The sequence below is a fragment of the Gossypium arboreum genome, chromosome 3, assembly GCF_025698485.1.
Source record: "Gossypium arboreum isolate Shixiya-1 chromosome 3, ASM2569848v2, whole genome shotgun sequence".
Taxonomy (NCBI): Eukaryota; Viridiplantae; Streptophyta; class Magnoliopsida; order Malvales; family Malvaceae; genus Gossypium; species Gossypium arboreum.
In genome coordinates, this window is record NC_069072.1 from 132,099,478 (window position 1) to 132,119,062 (window position 19,585).

The window sequence follows — 19,585 nt, forward strand, 5'->3', positions numbered from 1 at the left end:
ATGTAATCTTTAATTATAATAACAATAACAATAAACGTTAAATTCAAAGTTGCAATTTTTCAAATAATTAAATTCCCATTTCATTTCATTTTTGAACATTTTCCAATTTGTACTCTAAAGATTCTTCGTTCTAGCGATGCTCCCAAAACAAAAATCCAAATTCATCACTTAGAGTTGAACTATTTTTAATAATTAAAATTATTATATTAATGAATATGGGTTCAAAGGGTTCAAACCAGAGTTTTTTTAATCACAATATGTTGTTTAGAAAAATATATTAATTTTTAATGTTAATTAATTAAAATACATCCTTCAGAAAAAAAAAATTACATTGAATTTTTTGACAAAAAATTCTTTGTTCCCTTCTCTACTCTTCTACCAACAGCTGTCTCAGTCTTCCTTGTTCTCTTTTGAGCTTAAAAAATGAACAAACTTTTATAATTAATGAAAAAAATGGTATGTTTTTCTAAATGTTCTTTTGATAATTATTATTAAAAAACCCCCTAAATTCAAGTTTAATCCATTATTCCAACCGTCAAAACTGGAAAAAGTTAGCTTAGACATGTAACGACCTAAATTTTACCGTTACCGAAAAAGTGTATTTTCGGGTCTCCGTTTCTGAAAAATGGATTCGTAAATATTTATTAAAAATATTTACGAAGTCAATTGAGTGGTTAATTAGAGTTTAATTAAGTAAATTTAGTTTAATTAAGAGTAATTAGGAAAAATGACTAAATTGAATAAATGATAAAAGTTGAATTGTAGATTAAAAGAAAATGAAGAGGACCAAAATGACAATTATGTCATTTGTCCTAAGTGAGGCGGCATAAACATAAAAATCTGAGATTTTTTATGTGTTAAAATATATATTAAATTATTATTATATTATAGTATATTATATTATATATTATATTATATAAATAAGTAAAGAAACATAAGAAACAGAATGAAAGCAAACGAAACAGAGAAGAAACAGGGGAGAAAGAAAGAAAGAAAAAGAAAAAGGAAAATTTGGGTTTCAAGGCTCAAAGTTTAATTTGGTAAGTCAATTAAGTCATTTCTTCTTAAATTTTGATGTTTTAGAAGCTTTGGAACAAGACTTTGATGAAATTAAGTTGATATTTTGAGAGTTTATATATTTTCAAGTATAGTTCATGTTGAATAAAATAGTGAATTAAGGGTTTAATTGAGTAAATTTCAAGCTAGAATTGATAATAGGATCAAATTGTAAAGTAAGTTATAAGTTTTATGTTGTAGGGACTAAATTGATGAAATTTTGAAATTAGGAAAGTATGCTGGAAATTTAATATTTAAATGAGAGTATGGATGAAATTTGAATAGAAATAAAGTATGAATTAAGATAGAAAAGTAAGTGAATTTAGTTAGAATTAAATTGAAATTAAAGTAAATCAACATTTTGTACTAAGACTATTTTGGATAGCAGCAGTAGTTTAAGTTTGAAAAATCACCAAAAATTGTAGAAATTGAATTAGAGGATGAATAAAATATGAAATTAAATATTATTGAGTCTAGTTTCTTATAGAAGAAACGATATAAGCAATTGAATTGTAAATTATGAGATATAATGAATTTTGTGAGACAAGGTCAGAATGAATTCGGGTTCCCCTGTTATGACTTTGGAAAATCACCAAAAATTGAATAAAAATAATTAGAGGCTTAAAGTTATATGTTTAGAATCCCTAATGAGTCTATTTTCATTAGAAATCAACGAGAATGTTATCCGAGTTCTGTACTGTGAGATAATTAATTTTTAGTGAAGAAGGGACGAAACTGTCAGACAGCAGAATAGGGGTGAATTTAAAGAATAAACTGTACTTAATGGCTAAACCAAAAATTCTGAAAATTTTATTGTAAGAAGATTTGTGAGTCTAGTTTCAGCAAAAATTAGCAGATCTTAATTTAAAATTCTATAACTCAAGATATGAATTAGTAATGTATTAATGATTATGAATTGTATTAATTTCGTAGTCAATGTGGTACCAGAAATCTCGGCTAAGAAAGGACAAGACAAAGTCAACGGGAGTTAGCTCGAAAATTACGGTTTGTATTTCTATAATCCGAACCTAATACTTAATTGTTGAATTTATTTCTTAATATGTATATTAAGTGTTTTGAAGTAAGAATTATTGTGTTTTGCAAATGAAATGGATTGATATAGTATGTGATGAATTTATTGAATTTATATTGATTGAATTAGGCGTATATATATATAGATATATATATTGAATATTGAATATAAATTGATTATTTGAATTGAATTGAAATATAAATTGTTTGAAAATTTTAAATATGAGATTTGTGATATTTGGATATTTGTTATTGAAAAGTGAATTGAATTGTATTGAATTATGAATTTATGTGATTAATTAAAATGTGTATTGATTGAAAAAATTGAAAGTGAATTGAATACCCTATTAACAGTATCGGGCTGAGTCGGATATAGTTGGCATGCCATAGGATTGGAAGTGTTCAGGATTCTTCGACCTCGAGTCGATGAGACACTGGGTGTCACTATATTTCTTCGGATAGATTCGATGAGGTCTGGGTACCAACTTTACTTGACTAGGCCGATGAGACACTGGGTGTCAAATATTGCTTGAACTATCCGATGAGGCACGGGTGCCATATTGGTGTGTTTGGTTGGATCCGTGTATCCGCCAAGGTCCGAGTCTTGTTAATAGGGTAAATAAGTGAAAAGATAAGTCGAGTGAATTTGATTGATTGAGCTATTGGAATGAAATGAGAAATTGAATTGAGAATTGAAATTGAGATATGAGATTGAAAACATGAACCAAAAGGTTCATGAATTGAGTGAAGTTCAAATGGATGATGATTGATGTTAGAATGAATTAAAATGGTATATTGTTAAGAAGTAAAGTGTGAAAACAAGTGAATTGTGAATATATTGTATAGAATTTATACGGTAAGTAAATGAAAAGAATTGAACAAATATGTTATTGTGTTTGTTATATGACTTGTATAGAATTTATATGGTAAGTAATTGAAATTTTATCTATAAAACAAATAAATGAATACTTATAATTGTTATTGTGATTTTAAGTTTAATTGTTATATTATTAAGTGTTCGGATTATGGAAATACCACTAAGTATACCATACTCAGCGTCGGTTTGTTTCGTGCTTGCAGTTTAGTAAAGATAGAACGTTGAATCAAGATCCCGATTCGATCCCGAATTCATTAAGGTAAAGTGTGTTAATTATTGGTAATGGCATGTACCTAGGATGTTTTATGAGAGTCATTTAGGTTGTAGATGTACTCATGAAATGAGTAAATTATGGTTGGCAACGGTATGTAGTATGAATTTTGAAATTTACTAAAAATTCGTAGTGATTCTAAATTAGTCCCGAATTGAATTTACTGTTCATATTGGACCGCGAGGGCCCATTAAAGGGACGACATCTTAAAACTAGGATGTGTGTAAATATTTATTTTAATTAATGACCGAAATTGGACTTTACTAACTGGTAATGTCTCGTAACCCTGTTCCGATGACGGTATAGGGTTAGGGGGCGTTACAAGACATGGGCTGAAAATATAAGTCTGTGTGTTAACTTGATGGTTAGGATGTTTACTATTTCAAGTGTAGTCTAAGTTTAAATTGTATTAGTCGTGCTGCTGTTAGGACTTTACTCTCCTCTTATAATTCATAAAAAATTAGTTAATTTAAAAAATAATTAAAATTACATTTAAAATTTAATTTTATTTACTATATATATATAAAAAAGTTTTGACAAATAAAAGTGTGTCTATCCACTTGCGAATAGGGGTGTTCAAATTGAATTACTTGAAATGTAAAATTTTAAATCATTAACCGAATCAAAAAATTTTAAATACATTAACGAATTGAAATATTTTAAATTAATCGAAATCTATATATTTTTATCTTTTGGTTAAAATAAGTATATAACATGTAAAAAATGCATTGTTAATGTCTATTTTTTTAATAATTCAAAAATAATATTTAATTCGATTAATATAAAATAACAATTCAAAAATATATTACTAATATAAAAATATATTATATATAATATATTATTTATTTCAATTAATTCAATTAATTATTTGATTTCAAACTGAATTAATTAATAGTTAAAATTTAAAAAAATTATTAATCAACCTTCAATTGGACTAAATTCAACCGTTTAGTAATGAACATAATTAAACTGGTTAGTTCAATTTTAACTCAAGGTACCTTCTTACGAATCCAAAAAGAAAGAAAAAAAAAACAGAAATCAAATCTCGGTCTCTTTTTCCTATAACAATAAATAAATAATAAAAGATTCTTTTTATAAACATGAAAAAAGATTTCGAGTTGTCAAATCAAACAAATTTAAATGTACACGTGGACCAATAAAATTCTCTTGTAGCATAAAAGTCAACAAATAGTTCAAAAGCAGATTTTTAACCCAAATCGGCTATTTTTTTCCCTTGTCCTTTTCTTTCCTTCTTTTTCGATTTAACGCACATGCCTTTTGTTTCCTTTTACTATTTTTATTTGATTGAAAATATTCATTTTTAAAAATGAAATATAATTTTATAAATTTATCTAATGTTTTTAAATATCATAATGATATTCATTATTTTATTAAATTTATTTTTAAAATGTAAATTGAGGAATAAAATAATTCTAATTTAAGCTTGAAATTCAAGATTTTAATCTCATAAATATTAAATTTCAAGGTTTCAATTTAAAAATCATGAGATATCAATATAAATTTAATTTAATTTTAAATTGGGTTTATTTAATTATGTATTATTTATATAAATCATTAATATTATATTTAAATATATTTTTATATATTTGTTTATTACAAGAAGTGAGAATTTCCATTATGCCATCCATGTCTAAAAAAGTGCTTGATTTTGTGATAGCTAATTAGACGACACAATCGATCAAAGTGAAAAATAGATGATTTTACTTTTATAATTATAATAATTAATCAAAAGTTTACACTTTTTAATTTCTTGGTCTTGGTTTTTGGTGTTAAATAAGATTCCATTATAAAGCATCTATTTGTTTTATTAGAATTATATTAGATTTTGACAGTCGGTAAATATGTCCGTAAATTTTTTAAAATTTTATTTTAAAATAAAAAATTAAATGTCTAAATTTAGGTAAAGTTAAAAGGGTAAAGTATAAAATAAATAAATTTAGGTAAAGTTAAAAGGGTAAAGTATAAAAACAATCATTTTTGTTTGTTTCAGATTATATTTTAGTCACTTATGTTTGAAATGTTACGTTTTAGTAACTTACGTTATCGTTTTGTTACGAAGTGGTCACTCTACTGTTAAGCTCCGTTACCTTCCTAACGGCAGTCCTATGTGGCAATCCAAATTAAATTATTTACTTAAAAATTTATTTTCATCTCAACAACTGGACATCTTAGTTGGTATTTAAAACGTATTTGGATAGTCATATAGGACTGCCGTTAGAGAGGTAACGGAGTTTAATAGTAATGTAAATGACTCAAATATAGCATTTCAAAGTGACTAAAATATAATCTAAAACAAACAAAAGTGATTATTTTTATAATTTACCTAAATTAAAATGTACAAAATTATAGTAAGATTCAACTCATGAATTCATAACTTTTCAAAATAGTCCAAAACCAAAGGCAAAAGTATAAGCACCCATTAATTGATCTGCTTAATCTTGAAAATTGTTTTTTTTTTTTATATATAAATATGGGTTGAGCTAGGAGTTATTTTTGCGAAATTCTTCATTTATTTTTCTCACCTACCACCAAGATGTACATTAAATTTTCCTAATAAGCTATTTCTATTAGTAGTCAATGATGGTAACCATAGGTGACATATGATCAACTTCAACATTATGAAAACTTAATAATGTATAAAATCCATATGCTTTATTTATTTTTATTGATTTTTGCTTTTTCTCTTACATAAAAGTTGCAAGAATCTGATCCAGTACTGTTAGAGAAGACATAACTTCATCTCCTTTGTCTGAAACTGAGATTATGCTAACATGCTTTGGTAGCTCAGACTTATTGATCTTTTCTTAGTTGTTCTAAGGTTGATGTAACAGTTTCTTCTCTGAGAAATTAAGAATGTTTTGGCTGAGAAAATTTTGGATCATTATATTAGTTTTGGTAGTTGATGTTTTTGGAGCAAAGGTCTACGCTGTTCCGGCCAAACCTTGTCGGATTCTATTAGATACCGATGTTGATACCGATGATTTCTTCGCTCTTTTGTACCTCTTGAAGCTCAACCGATCGGAATTCGAATTGGAGGTGAAACTCTTTTCCTGCATCTTTTGTTTTGTTCGACGTAAAAACCCTCATGGTGTGGAGGATGGATTTAAATTGCGGTCATGGATGTGTAATATCGTGTTGCGGTTACTATTTAAATCCTGTAATTGCAATTGTGATGTAGGGGATCACTATAAACACGAATGCATGGACCGATGCTGGGCATGCGGTGAATCAAATTTACGACATCCTTTACATGATGGGTCGCGACGAGATAGCTGTTGGTGTCGGAGGAGAGGGTGGAATCCTTGAAGATGGCACCATATTACCGAACGTTGGTGGATATCTTCCGATTATCGAACAGGTATGCTTGGGATTCATATCATTTTTAATTGCGTCGTGTTTATCTCGATCGTGAATGCAACGGATGCTGAAATTTCAGGCTCGGAATCTTTGTTGTAATTTACTTAATCAGGGGATGACAACAGCTGGAGGTTGTAGGTACAGGCAGGCAATTCCGGTAGGCCTCAGAGGACGATTGGATTTCGACACTAACTACGGCATCCGAAAATCATTTCTTCCGCAGGTACAGAAATTCCGACTCTATTTTTTTTCTCGAATCCATCGTGTCCGACATTCTACATCAATGGAATCAGGGCAGCAGGAAATATTCTCCTCTTAAACAACCAACTGCTCAGCAAGTAATGATCGAAAAAACATCAGCCGGTCCAATAACCGTATTCGTGACCGGAGCTCACACGAATTTCGCTGTTTTTCTCATGAAGAACCCGCATCTAAAGCGAAACATCGAGCATATATATGTCATGGGTGGTGGAGTAAGGTCCAATAACCCAACAGGTTGTTGCCCCAAACATGGTACCCCACATTGCCACCCTCGCCAATGTGGTGACCCTGGAAACCTGTTCACGGATTACAACACTAATCCTTATGCAGAATTCAATATCTTCGGAGACCCTTTCGCAGCATATCAGGTACACGTTCATATCCCGAACAGTCTCGAGTTTTTTATATTCGAGTTAAGCATCTTCACCCAACCCGAATTTCAATTGCTATTTGCAGGTGTTTCATTCAGGTATACCGGTTACTCTTGTTTCTTTAGATGCAACAAACACCATCCCTATAACCGAGGAGTTTTTCAAGGCATTTGAACAGAGCCAATGGACTTACGAAGCACAATATTGCTTTAAATCCTTGAAAATGGCTCGGGATACTTGGTTTGATGACCGATTTTATACGGTAAAATCACCGCTACAACTCGATAGAAAGTGACATTTTTTCTTATTTGAGGGTTCATGTTTCTTGTAATGTGCAGAGCTATTTCATGTGGGATTCGTTCACATCAGGTGTTGCAGTGTCGATCATGCGTAATTATGGGAAGAACAATGGGGAAAATGAATTTGCTGAAATGGAATACATGAATATAAGTGTGGTTACTTCGAATGAGCCTTATGGAATATGTGATGGTTCAAATCCGTTGTTTGATGGGCTTCATTTTCCGAAGTTTAAATTGAATAAAAGTGGATTGCATAGCGGCCATGTCCAGATGGGACTTCGTGATCCATTTTGCTTTGTAGAGAATGGGAAAGGGAAATGCAAGGTAAAATCGTAAAACATTCTTCATTCTTATTGAAATATTAATGTTTAATATGTATGCTATTATGCATGAACACATGCATTAGAGAATATAATATTCCATAAGTCTTCCAAATTTGACCTATCAGTTGGGCAAGTTAGGTTAATTTTGGGTTGGTGAATATTAATAGGATTAGTTCATGTTTTAAAGTAAGTTATTTTAGTTTGAGTTAATATTAAGTTTAGGTTATTTTAATTTTAGATCAATTTCAATTCTGCATAGTTTTATGTTTGGGTCATTTGGGATTAAGTCATTGAGCTTCAAAGTTCGAGTTATTTAAGTTGAGTCATTTCAAGTTCAATTCATTTCGAGTTGTACAAGTTCGAATCACTAATTCAAAAATCTCCTCCAAATACATGAAAATTTTGAAAAAAAATTTTTAACATATTCGTATTAGATGCATATTGCACATAAAATCACACCCGAACCCATGTAACATATATCAATAGCAGTGATTAAGCTAGAGGGGTGACAGTGACCTTGCCCCAAAAGTAATAGAATTGCTTTAGACTCTTTTAAAAATCGTAAAAATACAAATTAATACAACGATAAAAATTTATTTTGACCCAAACATTTATAATTTACTTCTGACTCCTCCACGAAATATTCTCAGCTTCGCGGCTGCCCGGTAATCCATACATACCTACATACTTACCAATCTTTTTCTTTTTTGTTAATAATCAAGTAGGATGGTTACACAGAGGAGGGAACTGGTCCAGATTCAGTTCGTGTACTTGTTGCAACAAAGGCAAAACCTAATCATGATCTTACCAGCAAACTCAACAGAGAATTTTTCACAAATTTTTTGGATGTAAGCTCTTATATAAATTTCCCACAAAATTGAAAAATTATTATTATTCTCGAATTTTGTCTGAAATTTGCTGTTGATATGTCATTTTTAAACATGCTGGAAATGAATACAGGTTTTAAATCGACCTAAAAATACAGCAAGGTTCAATCTCACAACAGAATTTCCTCATTTCAGACAAGCTTTTTACGAACCAGATTTTAAAAACAAAACTCTGGGGAATCCTGTCGTTTTCGACATGGATATGAGTGCCGGAGATTTTATGGCTTTGTTTTATCTCCTCAAAGTGCCTGTGGAACTACTCAACCTTAAGGTAACCTTGTTAATGTTATCAATACATATATATATATATATATATATCATGTCTAACTCGTCCATATCTAAAATTTAGATTCGAATCCGAGTACCATAGATATGACGAGCGAATGCATTTCTCTTTATGCAGGCAATATTAGTGAGTCCAACAGGTTGGGCCAACGCAGCAGCAATCGATATCGTTTATGATTTGCTACACATGATGGGACGTGATGACATTCCAGTTGGTCTTGGAGATGTATTCGCCATGAGCCAATCTGACCAAATTTTCCATCTTGTTGGTGACTGTAAATATGCCAAGGCTATCCCACATGGGAGTGGAGGATTTCTGGATTCCGATACCCTTTACGGGTTAGCTCGGGACTTACCACGAAGTCCGAGAAGGTATCGGTTTTAAAAACCGAGATAATAGATTAAACGATTTGGTCGGTTAAACTAGTTGAAAACTGAGCTTAGAACTGAACTACATCATTGATTTTCTATTGCAGGTATACAGCAGAAAACTCTGTAAAATTTGGAGCTCCAAGGGATACAGATCAGCCTGAACTAAGACAACCTTTGGCACTGGAAATTTGGACTTCAATATTGAAAACTATGGATCCTGGATCAAAAATTAATATATTGACTAATGGACCTTTGACAAGTTTAGCAAAAATTATAACTAGAACAAATTCAACTTCATTCATTCAGGTACGTATCGGATACGGATACGTGATTATGTTTTTATATATTTAAAGAGTCCTTAGAGAATCATATCATCCTAATCACATTTGAGTATGTGACAAATATAAGTAATGGGCTTAAAGAAAAATATGATATATTCGGATGATTGTAAGTTATATCAATGGCATTGGCCTAAAATATTATAAAATTATTATTTAGGCCCTTTAAGTTTTCTGAAATTATAAATTAAAAAACAGTAAAATTGTACTTTAACCCTTAAAATTTATTTTTCATTTCTGACCCTAATTCTAGCTTCTCCCAGGATATGATATGGAAGAACTTACAAAAAAATTAGAAGACCCATACCTGATACATACTTGTATCTAACACTCGCTCTCTAAGTCCGAGTAACAAAGGTTTTTGACGGTATTATTGGCCAATAAGATTGTTGTTTTAGGTAATGAAATCAGCTAGTGATTTTTTTTTTCTCAAATCAAATTGCAGAATGTGTATATTGTAGGAGGACATATCAGCAGAAGTAGCCTTGATGAAGGAAATGTCTTCACTATTCCTTCCAATAAATATGCTGAATTCAACCTGTTCCTTGACCCGATTGCAGCAAAAACAGTCTTCAAATCAGGCTTAAACATTACGCTTATTCCGCTAGGCACTCAGCGCAAAGTCAGTCGGTTCGTTGAGACCATAAAGCGGCTGCAGTTGACAAGAACTCCTGAAGCACGGTTTGTGAAGAGTCTGTTGTCCAGGCTATACACTTTGAAGCAAGCTCATCACAGATACCGTCATACGGTAAAGTTATTATTCTAATTACGAACTTAACGAATGCTATTGCAATCAATAAATAACAACAGTATCTAATCCCGGGTTTATCTAAAGCAGGATATATTCTTTGGTGAAATCCTTGGAGCTATATTAATGGCTGGAGATCAACGCAAACTGAAACCCACCATGCAAGAAATGCCCATCAAAGTCATTGCTGAAGGTACTGAAGCCATTGACGGGCAGATTTTGATTGAAGAAAAACATGGGAAATTAGTACAAATATTAAAAAATATTGATCCAATGGCATATTATGATCAATTTGCTGATAGATTGGGTGATGAAAAGCAATCAGCTGTATTAGGAAGCTATGATGAACAGAGAAAAATGTGGAATACACCACCTAATCGAACTTAACAAATTCTCATTTATATTTCAGGTAACATGAAACAAAGAAGTTAAAGACTAAATATCTGTCTTGTTCCTTTGAGATGCACTTTTCTATGTTTTTTCTTACCAACCAAACATTGGTTCTATATATTATATAATGGCTTTAATAGGCAAATTACACCAAATAATGTCAAATAAATCACTAAGTGGAACAGATTCTTACAAACCTAGGGTAGTGTTTAGCTTCGGTTGATTCAATGGAGACTGCGATTAATCAGACCCTCGAATATTGCATAAAGATCTCTGTTATCAGGGCCAAAAATCTCGCTTGCCTTCCTCAAAGTCTCCTGGATAATTCACATAAACAATTAAGGTGAAAATGCTGCCACAAGAAACAAATGAAACAAAGAAGTTAATAAAAAAGAGGATTTTCAGACAAGGAGTTGCATACTTCTTTTGTTTGCTTGTGGGAATTCAATTCTTTAACATTTGCGAGGAATGCACCGAACTGCTCATAAGACAACCGGCTCCTAATGAAACAGAGATGCAAGGGGGTGAGATAGGCAATTTCGCAATTACATTTGCTCGGTTTGTCTTGTAAAACAGGCTATATTTGCGCTATATTAGAAGATAACTTCTTGTGCATATTTAAGCGTCCACAACAATTTATTCTCTCGAATTTATGCTTTCGTGTTAATTTGTATTTACCTGGCTTGGCGGAAGAATTCTTTTCCGTCAACCCGAGTCCGTCCTGAAACATATCCAGAAATAAGTCATTTTAAATATTAAACACAGTAGCTTCCTCACAATTAGTTGAGCTATTTCAAGACACTTTCATCAAAAGAGGTTTCAGTATTATGGAAAAAAAAATTATCTGAGTTGCAACATTATATGATCATCAAACTTCAATGATGGCATTCTCTTTGAGTAAATGTCCCTATCAACTATCGAGATGGTTCAACATTATTCTATGTCGGCTGTTTATGTAGTATTGCAATCCACCACTACAAGCAATTAGATTCTAAAATAAGGTCTTATTCTAGAACAGATTTGAAGCTAACCAATCTGTGATCCGGAATCAGAGCTTGACATTGATGGCCTATCATCAAACATGCCTCTTGAGGTAGAAAATGAAACCAAATGTTTCCTAGGGGACACTGGCATTGATGTTCTTGTTGGAGATGCAGAACCCGAAACACTTGGCGGGGAACCTGGAGGAGTTAGCCGAGGGGTGCTTGTTTGTGATGCTAGCAACTGAGGTATGCCGGGACGTGAGGCTGCCATTATAATGGTTCTTAGTAAGAAAAAAAGATAACATATAGAGTAAGAAAAGGTGGAAAGAACAGATTTTCGTGCACACAGTTGCAAACTTTTGCAATTTTTCATGATCCAACATATGCTTGTGCAAGCATCCACAAATGCAGAAGATTTTTATAGCCATGTTACTTGGACTCAGTTATGCGTGCGACACAGAACATTCAGTTTTTCAGGTGTCGGCAATGGGTACTTTAAGCAAAATGAATAGTCAAAGCAATATGGTTAATCATGGAAATAATCATGTTTATGAATCAAATCTACAGTCCAGCCAAAACCAACAAAGTGCAAAGCATTACCATCTGCCTCATGATCCTCCGCAAAAGAATTTCCCGTACTGGAATACTGGCTGCAGATAAAAGAAGATCCTGACGGAAAGGTTACATCATCTTCTGAAGAAGTTGAAACAAAGCAAGGGTTATATCATAAGGGGAAAGGATGTTTAAGCTCTAAACAACAAATTATGCATCTGACAAAGAACTCTATGGAAAGGCACCCCGTAATAAGGCATAGCACGAAAAATTGCGCAAATAAGACCAACAAGCTCAACTCAGTGAATACTAAAGATGAAAAGAATACCCGATGGTGTTGGCTTCGCAACTATATGAGGACCCCCTGCCTGTAGCAAAAACAAGACTTAATCAAGAGTTAAACTTCTCAGCGTTATCCTAGAAAGGAATGCTCGAGATAAACAATAAAGCAATCCGGAAGACAACTTACTGAACTTTCCTCATCCTCTTGAAGTGACTGCATAAGCGTCTTTCTAAAGACCTCCAACTGCACAGTCACGGAAAAGTAAAATCTCAGACTTCATTATCTAATAAAACCCTCCTACACTAGCCGTTTTTGTAACATCATTTAACTCGAACCACATCAGTCCTTGCCGGTTTCGTATCCAGAGATGAAGGGCACACTCAAATTTCCAAAATTCTCATAATTTTTGCACCACAAACACAAAATCCACAAAATGAAAAACATTCCAAATCAATCATGATATGATTATCCCTTCCCATATGAGCCATGGAACAACAAATCGATTAGAAAATTTTAATAGAGCACTCTTGAATTTTCCGTGAACATCAAAATTTATTCACCATTTTAAGTTTCAACCATCATATCATTCAAACTCTTCATTTTTCTTGAAATATCTATATGCAACTCAAATTCAGACGTGAGTATGAGATATGACCCCAAATACATTGAATACAACCGAGCTGGACACATTCTCATATCTGACACTCACACCAGAATCCGACTAATATAACATATTATACATACAGCAAAGAATGTACTTTCGTCTACTTCCTTTTCCTCTATTTTTATTCTAAGTTACAGATAGAAATTACAACATTTCCTAATTAAAAATCAAGTCCTATTAACAATAACTAAAACTTAACTATTGAAAACAAATACTTAACTTATTATTATACCACGATACATTAAGGACACCTATTACTGTTTTCGACTACCCAAACTGACCAACCCCATTTCAGGATGTATTCAAGTCATATCTTAACCTGGATCTAAATTAGACTCAATACTTTTCTTATAAATACCCTATAGCCTTCAATGTGCTAAAACACCTTACTATTCTGTATTACTTTAATTGTTATAACATAACCCAAATTTCATTCGAAGCTAAAAAATTTAGCAGCTTTAGTCAAATAGTCAACCACAAGTCAAAACCCCATTAACATTTACCTTGGAAACATCTCTCTGAAGATTCTTTACAGTACTAGTAAGTGAAGCATTATCTTTCAACAAACTCTCCTACCAACAACAAAAAAAAAAAAAAGCTCAATTATTCATTTCATTTTTCAAAAAAAAAAAAAAGAAACTAATTGAAACCAAAGTCAACCCAAACCTTCTCCTCATCGGCCTTAGCGAGTTTATCCGAAGTTTGAGACAAAGAAGCATCGAGGGCTTCGATCTGAGCATAAAGATCGGCAATTTGTTGATCTTTCTCGGCGAGTTTGAGTTGAAGGGAAGAAATTTCGGCTTCAAGTAAAGAGATACGAGCTGAGAGTGCAATGGAAGTGAGCTTACGGGCAACATCGAGTTGTTGGAAAGGATCAGAGGGTAATATTCGCAAGATTTCATCGGGAAGATCAAAGGTCGAAGTTGAACCATCCGATTCTTCAGCCAACATTGGTCTCTCACACTCCTATCTCTCTTAATTTATCCTATTATTTTACTTTTTTTGTATTTTAATGAGTGGTTTTTGTTTTTATATTGCATGATTTTTATTTTTATTTTCAATTATTAACTATTTTGATCTGGATAAAACAAAAAATTTGTGGTTTATTATGTTCCTTGACGGATAGGAAAAAGACAAAAAGTTTATATCTGTGTTTGCTTTTCCAGTTTTATTGCAGTGCCTGTTTTCTTGGGAATTGAACCCATCTTAAATTAGGGTTTAATTTTCATTTTGGTCCTCAAATTATATATTTTATCACTTTGGTACTTAAACTATCATTTTGGTTTAATTCAATTTTTGTAACAGCCTTAAAGAAACCGATATACATGCGGTGCCAATCAGAATGTGCCACGCACACGGCACATCCAATCACATGGCATTCATGATTATTAAAATTAAAGATTTTGAATTACAATTAAAAATATTGAAAATTAAATATTTTTAAATATATATTTGATTTTCACCAATTATTGATCGAGCGTGGATTAGTGTTGACCGACAGTTGAATTTCTAGAATTTATATTTTTTAAGTTAAACTTTTTCTATTTTTGAATTTTTACAATCTAGAATTATTGAAAAAAAATTGTAAACTATCTAGTTAGTCACTCAATTTTTAAGGTGTTTTTATTTTGGTAACCCAAAATGAAATCTTTATAATTTGCTTACTTAACTTTTAGGACACTATCATTTTAGTTGTATAAGCCCAAATTGCCCGAGAACGATGTTAAACCTTTTCAAATTAACCCAAAACCCCTGACCCATTTACTTTACACAATACCTACAGCCCAATACATTACCCAAAACAACAAAAACCCATCAGACTAAATACAACTAACCCTACCCAAACCTTAGCCCAACTATCCAAGACCCAACACAGCAAACCCAAACCCTAGCCACCTATCCCCTTCCCACTTGCACTGAACCTACCCACCTACCCTCTGCGCCCCCATGCCCCTGACTGCCGGCCACCTGCTCCATCGGCCATCTCCTGCACACAGTAGAGAGAAAGGACAGAAATAATAGGAAATAAAATTGTAAAGGCTATAAAAGCCATGAAATCAAATGTAAAGGGGTTCCCTTTTCTTTTCTTATTTTTCGGCAGTCAAAAAACAAAGAAACAGAGAATACGCACATTTGTTTTTAGGAACAACAACAGATCAGTATTGGATATTGTTCAAATCAAAACACAGATCAAGGAAAAAGGTGAAAAACCTACTTTCTTTCCTATTACCGAATCATTTTTTTCTTCTTTTTATTGGCTTTTCTTTTTTCTTTTTTTTCTATACTCTAATACACTCAAATATATATATATACAATATTATAAAAAATATAAAAAAATAAAAAAAATCTTAAATTTTACCTCCTGGCCGGACCGGTGACCGCCCCCCTGGCCGGATCCCTTTTCTCTCCCCCTCTCTCTTCTTTTTTTTTCTTTCTCCCCTCTCAAATGTTTTTTTCCTGAATTTTAGGGTATTTATAGCCTTTCAAAACGGTGCCGTTTTGGCATTAGAGTTCATGCTGAAACGGCGCCGTTTCACCGTGGATCGGGTCGACCCGACCTTACTCGCTAGGATCCGCGTGTTTTTTAATTGGAGGGGCTAATTGCGCTTTCAACCCCTCCGCTTTCTTATGATTTTACAATTAAGTTATTTTATTTTCAATTTAACCCCACAATTTGCTGCGCTTTGTGATCTGGTCCTTTGCCACGCGCTGCGTTTTAAGGGGAGGGTAATATTGCTGTTTTGGTCCCTTCACGTCTCTAGCGTGTTCAAATAAGCCCTCTCCTTTCCTTTTATTTTTAAATTTGCCTCACAACTTTGTTTTTAGTTTAATTTTAGTCCTTTTTTCGTTAAATTTTCATTTCTTTATTAAATATTCTTTTTATTTTTATATTATTAATATTATACTATTATTATTATTATATATTAGTATATACTCTTATTATATAAGTATATATATATGCGTTTATATTTAGCTTTTTTGTTTATTTTATTTTATTTTAATATTATTAATGCTATGCTTGCTTTTATATTTCAATGTTATTATTATTATCATTATTATTGTCGATATATGTTTTAGTATATATGTATATATATGTATTTTTACATATAGGTATTTTATTACTTTGTTTCAATATCTTTATTGTATTTGTATTTCAATATTATTATTATATTTATTATTATTATTGTTATAATAGTGTATATTTTATAGATTTATATATACAGTATTTTTGCTATGTTACATTGTTCTTTTTTGTGTTTTAATACCATTGCTATTATAATCATTAACCATAGCATATATTTTGCTATGTACGTATATGTTATGTGTATTTTATATATTATGTATATTATTATCTCTATTTTACATATTACATATATATTAAATATCATATTATTTATGTATTTTATTATATATGCATATATCTTTAATGTATATATATAAGTATATCTTTATGTAATATTAGTATTATTATTAATATTAATATGTTTTTAACATTGTAATTATGTGTGTATATATTATGTAAATGTTTTAATATTATATTATATGTACATTTTATATGTTATGAACATGTATTTTCAATATTATTAATTATATTTTTGTATATATTACTCTATGTACATATCTCCATATTATCCCATGCATATATGTTTTAAATTCTATTATATGTATATGTTTATTTTTACCATATTGTATATATTATTATTACATTTGTTTTATTCCTACTACATTTATCATTAATATTTGCACATATATTCTATTCTTGTATACATATTTTATATATATAGTTTTATTTTCGTATGTTATTATATTTATTATTTTCCATATTGTCACTTGTGATTTTAATATTATTATATGTTTTTGGTGTACATGTATCTTTTTATTGTTACTATTTTTACTATTATTATTTGTATGTATCTTATATATGTTCATTTTAAATATATTATGTACCCATATTAGTATTGTTTTGTAAACCTTTTTCATTCCTATATTACGTACATACTCTTAGTATTGTTATTACATATGCATATTCATTGTTTCTTTTTGCGTTTGATACTATTGTTATGTTTAATATATCGCGTACATTGTCATTGTCTTTAATATTATTATCGTATGTATTAAGCGCCCTGATGTATTTCCAACTATTATCTTTCGTTCTCCGCATATTTTTATGTATCACCTCTTTGTTCATTGTTTTAAAATGTTTATTCGTGTTATTTATTTCAACAAGTGAGGCAACGTACCAATTTAAACACTATGTCATCGATTCCATAGCTATGTTGGATGGATATCAAGTGATTCGTGTTAAAACAGTGTGTCCTTCTCAAAAGCATAAAAATTAAAAGTTCTCGTGTTTTGGTTGGATCACGATTAAATGTTACATTGAATTCGTATTTTTGGAAATCAAGACAACACATGTTTATAAGATACCAATTTTGGGTGTCACGAGGGTGCTAATACCTTCCTCGCGCGTAACCGGCTCTCGAACCCTACTTTTTCTCTGGATTTTGACGTAGACTTAAACTCAGCCTCCTTTTTGTTTAAAAAATAAATTTATTAGGTGTCCGATCACACCTAGAAAAAGGATCGGTGGCGACTCCCCTTTTTTATAAAAACCGAGATTCCATGTTTAATAAATTGCAACAATTAGCGACCAAGCTAAAATTTTTACGTCACTACATTAGTCATTCAAACATTAAATCTCTAACGATAGTTAAATTGTACATGTCATCTCATGTTTGTACTTCATTTTGGTCACCAAAAATATCTTTTAAGTATTAATTGGGGTAAAAAAATAAAAAATAAAAGTAAAAAGCAGATAAGCTAAAATAATACATAGAAATTATCAAATTGTATTTGTTTATCCTATTGCCTAAAATGTTAAATTTAGGTTTTGAAATATATATATATATTTTAAATATTAAGATTCAAAATTATAGTAGCAAATCAGTTAACATTATCAATGGATTAAAATATTTTAACAATTTATTTAATTTTATTTTGATGTTTTGGAATTATTTTCAAAAATTATCAATGAAAATTATTCTCTTTAATAATTGTCTCTGAAACCCAAATTTCTTTTAATTATATAATCTTGAATCTTCCATGCTAAGCAAAAATAAAGAAAAATCCTTCAATTAATTAAATTAATTAATTATATTTTCCATTCAAACAAAACTCATAATTTTTCATTGCTTCTTTGCCCAAATGAAGAACAAATCATTAATTTAATTAATTGCAAGTATTTATCCTTTATTTTTAGCTTAATATGAAAGATTCGAGATTATATAATTAAAAGAAATTTAAGTTTTGTAAACAATTATTAAATATGAGTTATTTGAGTTAATTTCATTAATGATAATCTATAAATATAAAATAAAATTTTAAAATGTAAAATGATATTAAATTAATTAATTTTAATATTATAGTAACAAACTTGTTGATATTATCAATGGATAAAAATTTCAACAATTTATTCAATTTATTTTGATGTTTTGAAATTTAAAATTTCAATATTAAAAACAAATTTAGAATTTCAGCAATAGGATAAATAAGTCAATCGACAATATTTTATGTATTATTTTAGTTTCTATCAATTTTCACTTTAATCCTTGATTTTTTTTACCACAATCAATACTTAAAAAATATTTTTTGGGTGATCAAAATGAAAGCAACCTAAAATTTGAGTGACCAAAATGAAAGTGTAAACATGATGTGGCATGTACAGTTAACCGCCGTTAGAGATTTAACACTTTAAGTAACTAAAATAAAAGCACACTAAAAATTGAGTGACCAAAATGTAATTATCCTCACTTTTAAATCATCAACTAAGTAGTTTACCAAAAAAAATATGAAATTTATTACAAATTTTCTATAATATATGCTTAAAATTTTAAGCTTTTCTAAAATTTAAAAACTTTTTTTTTCATTTTATAAACTTTGCAATCTTTTTATATTATTTTTACTTTCTAAAATTTATATTTATATTTTTATCATTTTAATTTTTAAAATATTTTTATTTTTTGAATTACTTATATATATTTATATATAATATTTCTACTTTTTTAACCAATATAATATTAAATATAAAAATGATTGACATGGTCTGTACTAATAGCTATAAAATGTTACTCAATTATAAAAATTATAAAATGATCACCCAATTATTTAATTGTCTTTTTTAATCACAAGCTAACTAACTGTGGCGGTTTATAAAA

At 30.3% G+C, this 19,585-nt stretch overlaps 2 protein-coding genes and 1 long non-coding RNA gene across 4 annotated transcripts; 2 read left to right on the forward strand and 1 right to left on the reverse strand.

Moving 5' to 3' along the window:
• Nucleotides 1-866: 866 nt before the first annotated feature.
• LOC128290419 (uncharacterized) lies at nucleotides 867-2,181 on the forward strand. The gene is made up of 2 exons (XR_008280255.1): nucleotides 867-1,040; nucleotides 1,990-2,181. It is a non-coding gene; the product is annotated as an uncharacterized LOC128290419 (long non-coding RNA).
• A 3,664-nt stretch (nucleotides 2,182-5,845) lies between these two features.
• LOC108487412 (nucleoside hydrolase 3-like) lies at nucleotides 5,846-10,938 on the forward strand. Its single transcript, XM_017791755.2, has 12 exons — nucleotides 5,846-6,293; nucleotides 6,436-6,615; nucleotides 6,727-6,837; nucleotides 6,908-7,243; nucleotides 7,332-7,508; nucleotides 7,585-7,869; nucleotides 8,594-8,716; nucleotides 8,829-9,026; nucleotides 9,159-9,412; nucleotides 9,517-9,718; nucleotides 10,196-10,498; nucleotides 10,589-10,938. Exons 1-12 carry the CDS (start codon nucleotides 6,111-6,113, stop codon nucleotides 10,883-10,885), a joined length of 2,649 nt encoding a protein of 882 aa, XP_017647244.1. The 5' UTR covers nucleotides 5,846-6,110; the 3' UTR covers nucleotides 10,886-10,938.
• On the reverse strand, nucleotides 10,873-14,529 carry LOC108487413 (uncharacterized protein At4g15545-like). Of its 2 annotated transcripts, none has more exons than XM_053025945.1 (9): nucleotides 14,037-14,529; nucleotides 13,874-13,942; nucleotides 12,901-12,949; nucleotides 12,752-12,790; nucleotides 12,472-12,564; nucleotides 11,920-12,135; nucleotides 11,567-11,609; nucleotides 11,310-11,388; nucleotides 10,873-11,205 (listed from the first exon to the last, which is right to left on the reverse strand). In XM_053025945.1, exons 1-9 carry the CDS (start codon nucleotides 14,319-14,321, stop codon nucleotides 11,113-11,115), a joined length of 966 nt encoding a protein of 321 aa, XP_052881905.1. In that variant the 5' UTR covers nucleotides 14,322-14,529; the 3' UTR covers nucleotides 10,873-11,112. The 2 variants fall into 2 exon arrangements, with proteins under 2 accessions (XP_052881905.1, XP_052881904.1); XM_053025944.1 differs by having other exon boundaries at nucleotides 12,752-12,791; nucleotides 12,893-12,949; nucleotides 14,037-14,527.
• Between the last annotated feature and the right edge of the window lie 5,056 nt (nucleotides 14,530-19,585).

Bases quoted from the DNA above. Each gene is read 5' to 3' on its own strand.
- LOC108487412 (XM_017791755.2), top strand. From the start codon at position 6,111: ATGTTTTGGCTGAGAAAATTTTGGATCATTATATTAGTTTTGGTAGTT. The intron at 7,870-8,593 runs GTAAAATCGTAA...ATAATCAAGTAG, and splicing joins ATGGGAAAGGGAAATGCAAG to GATGGTTACACAGAGGAGGG. The intron at 9,413-9,516 runs GTATCGGTTTTA...TTTCTATTGCAG, and splicing joins TTACCACGAAGTCCGAGAAG to GTATACAGCAGAAAACTCTG.
- LOC108487413 (XM_053025944.1), bottom strand. From the start codon at position 14,321: ATGTTGGCTGAAGAATCGGATGGTTCAACTTCGACCTTTGATCTTCCC. The intron at 12,792-12,892 runs GTAAGTTGTCTT...TTTTTGCTACAG, and splicing joins AAGAGGATGAGGAAAGTTCA to GCAGGGGGTCCTCATATAGT. The intron at 12,565-12,751 runs GTATTCTTTTCA...CAACTTCTTCAG, and splicing joins TGCGAAGCCAACACCATCGG to AAGATGATGTAACCTTTCCG.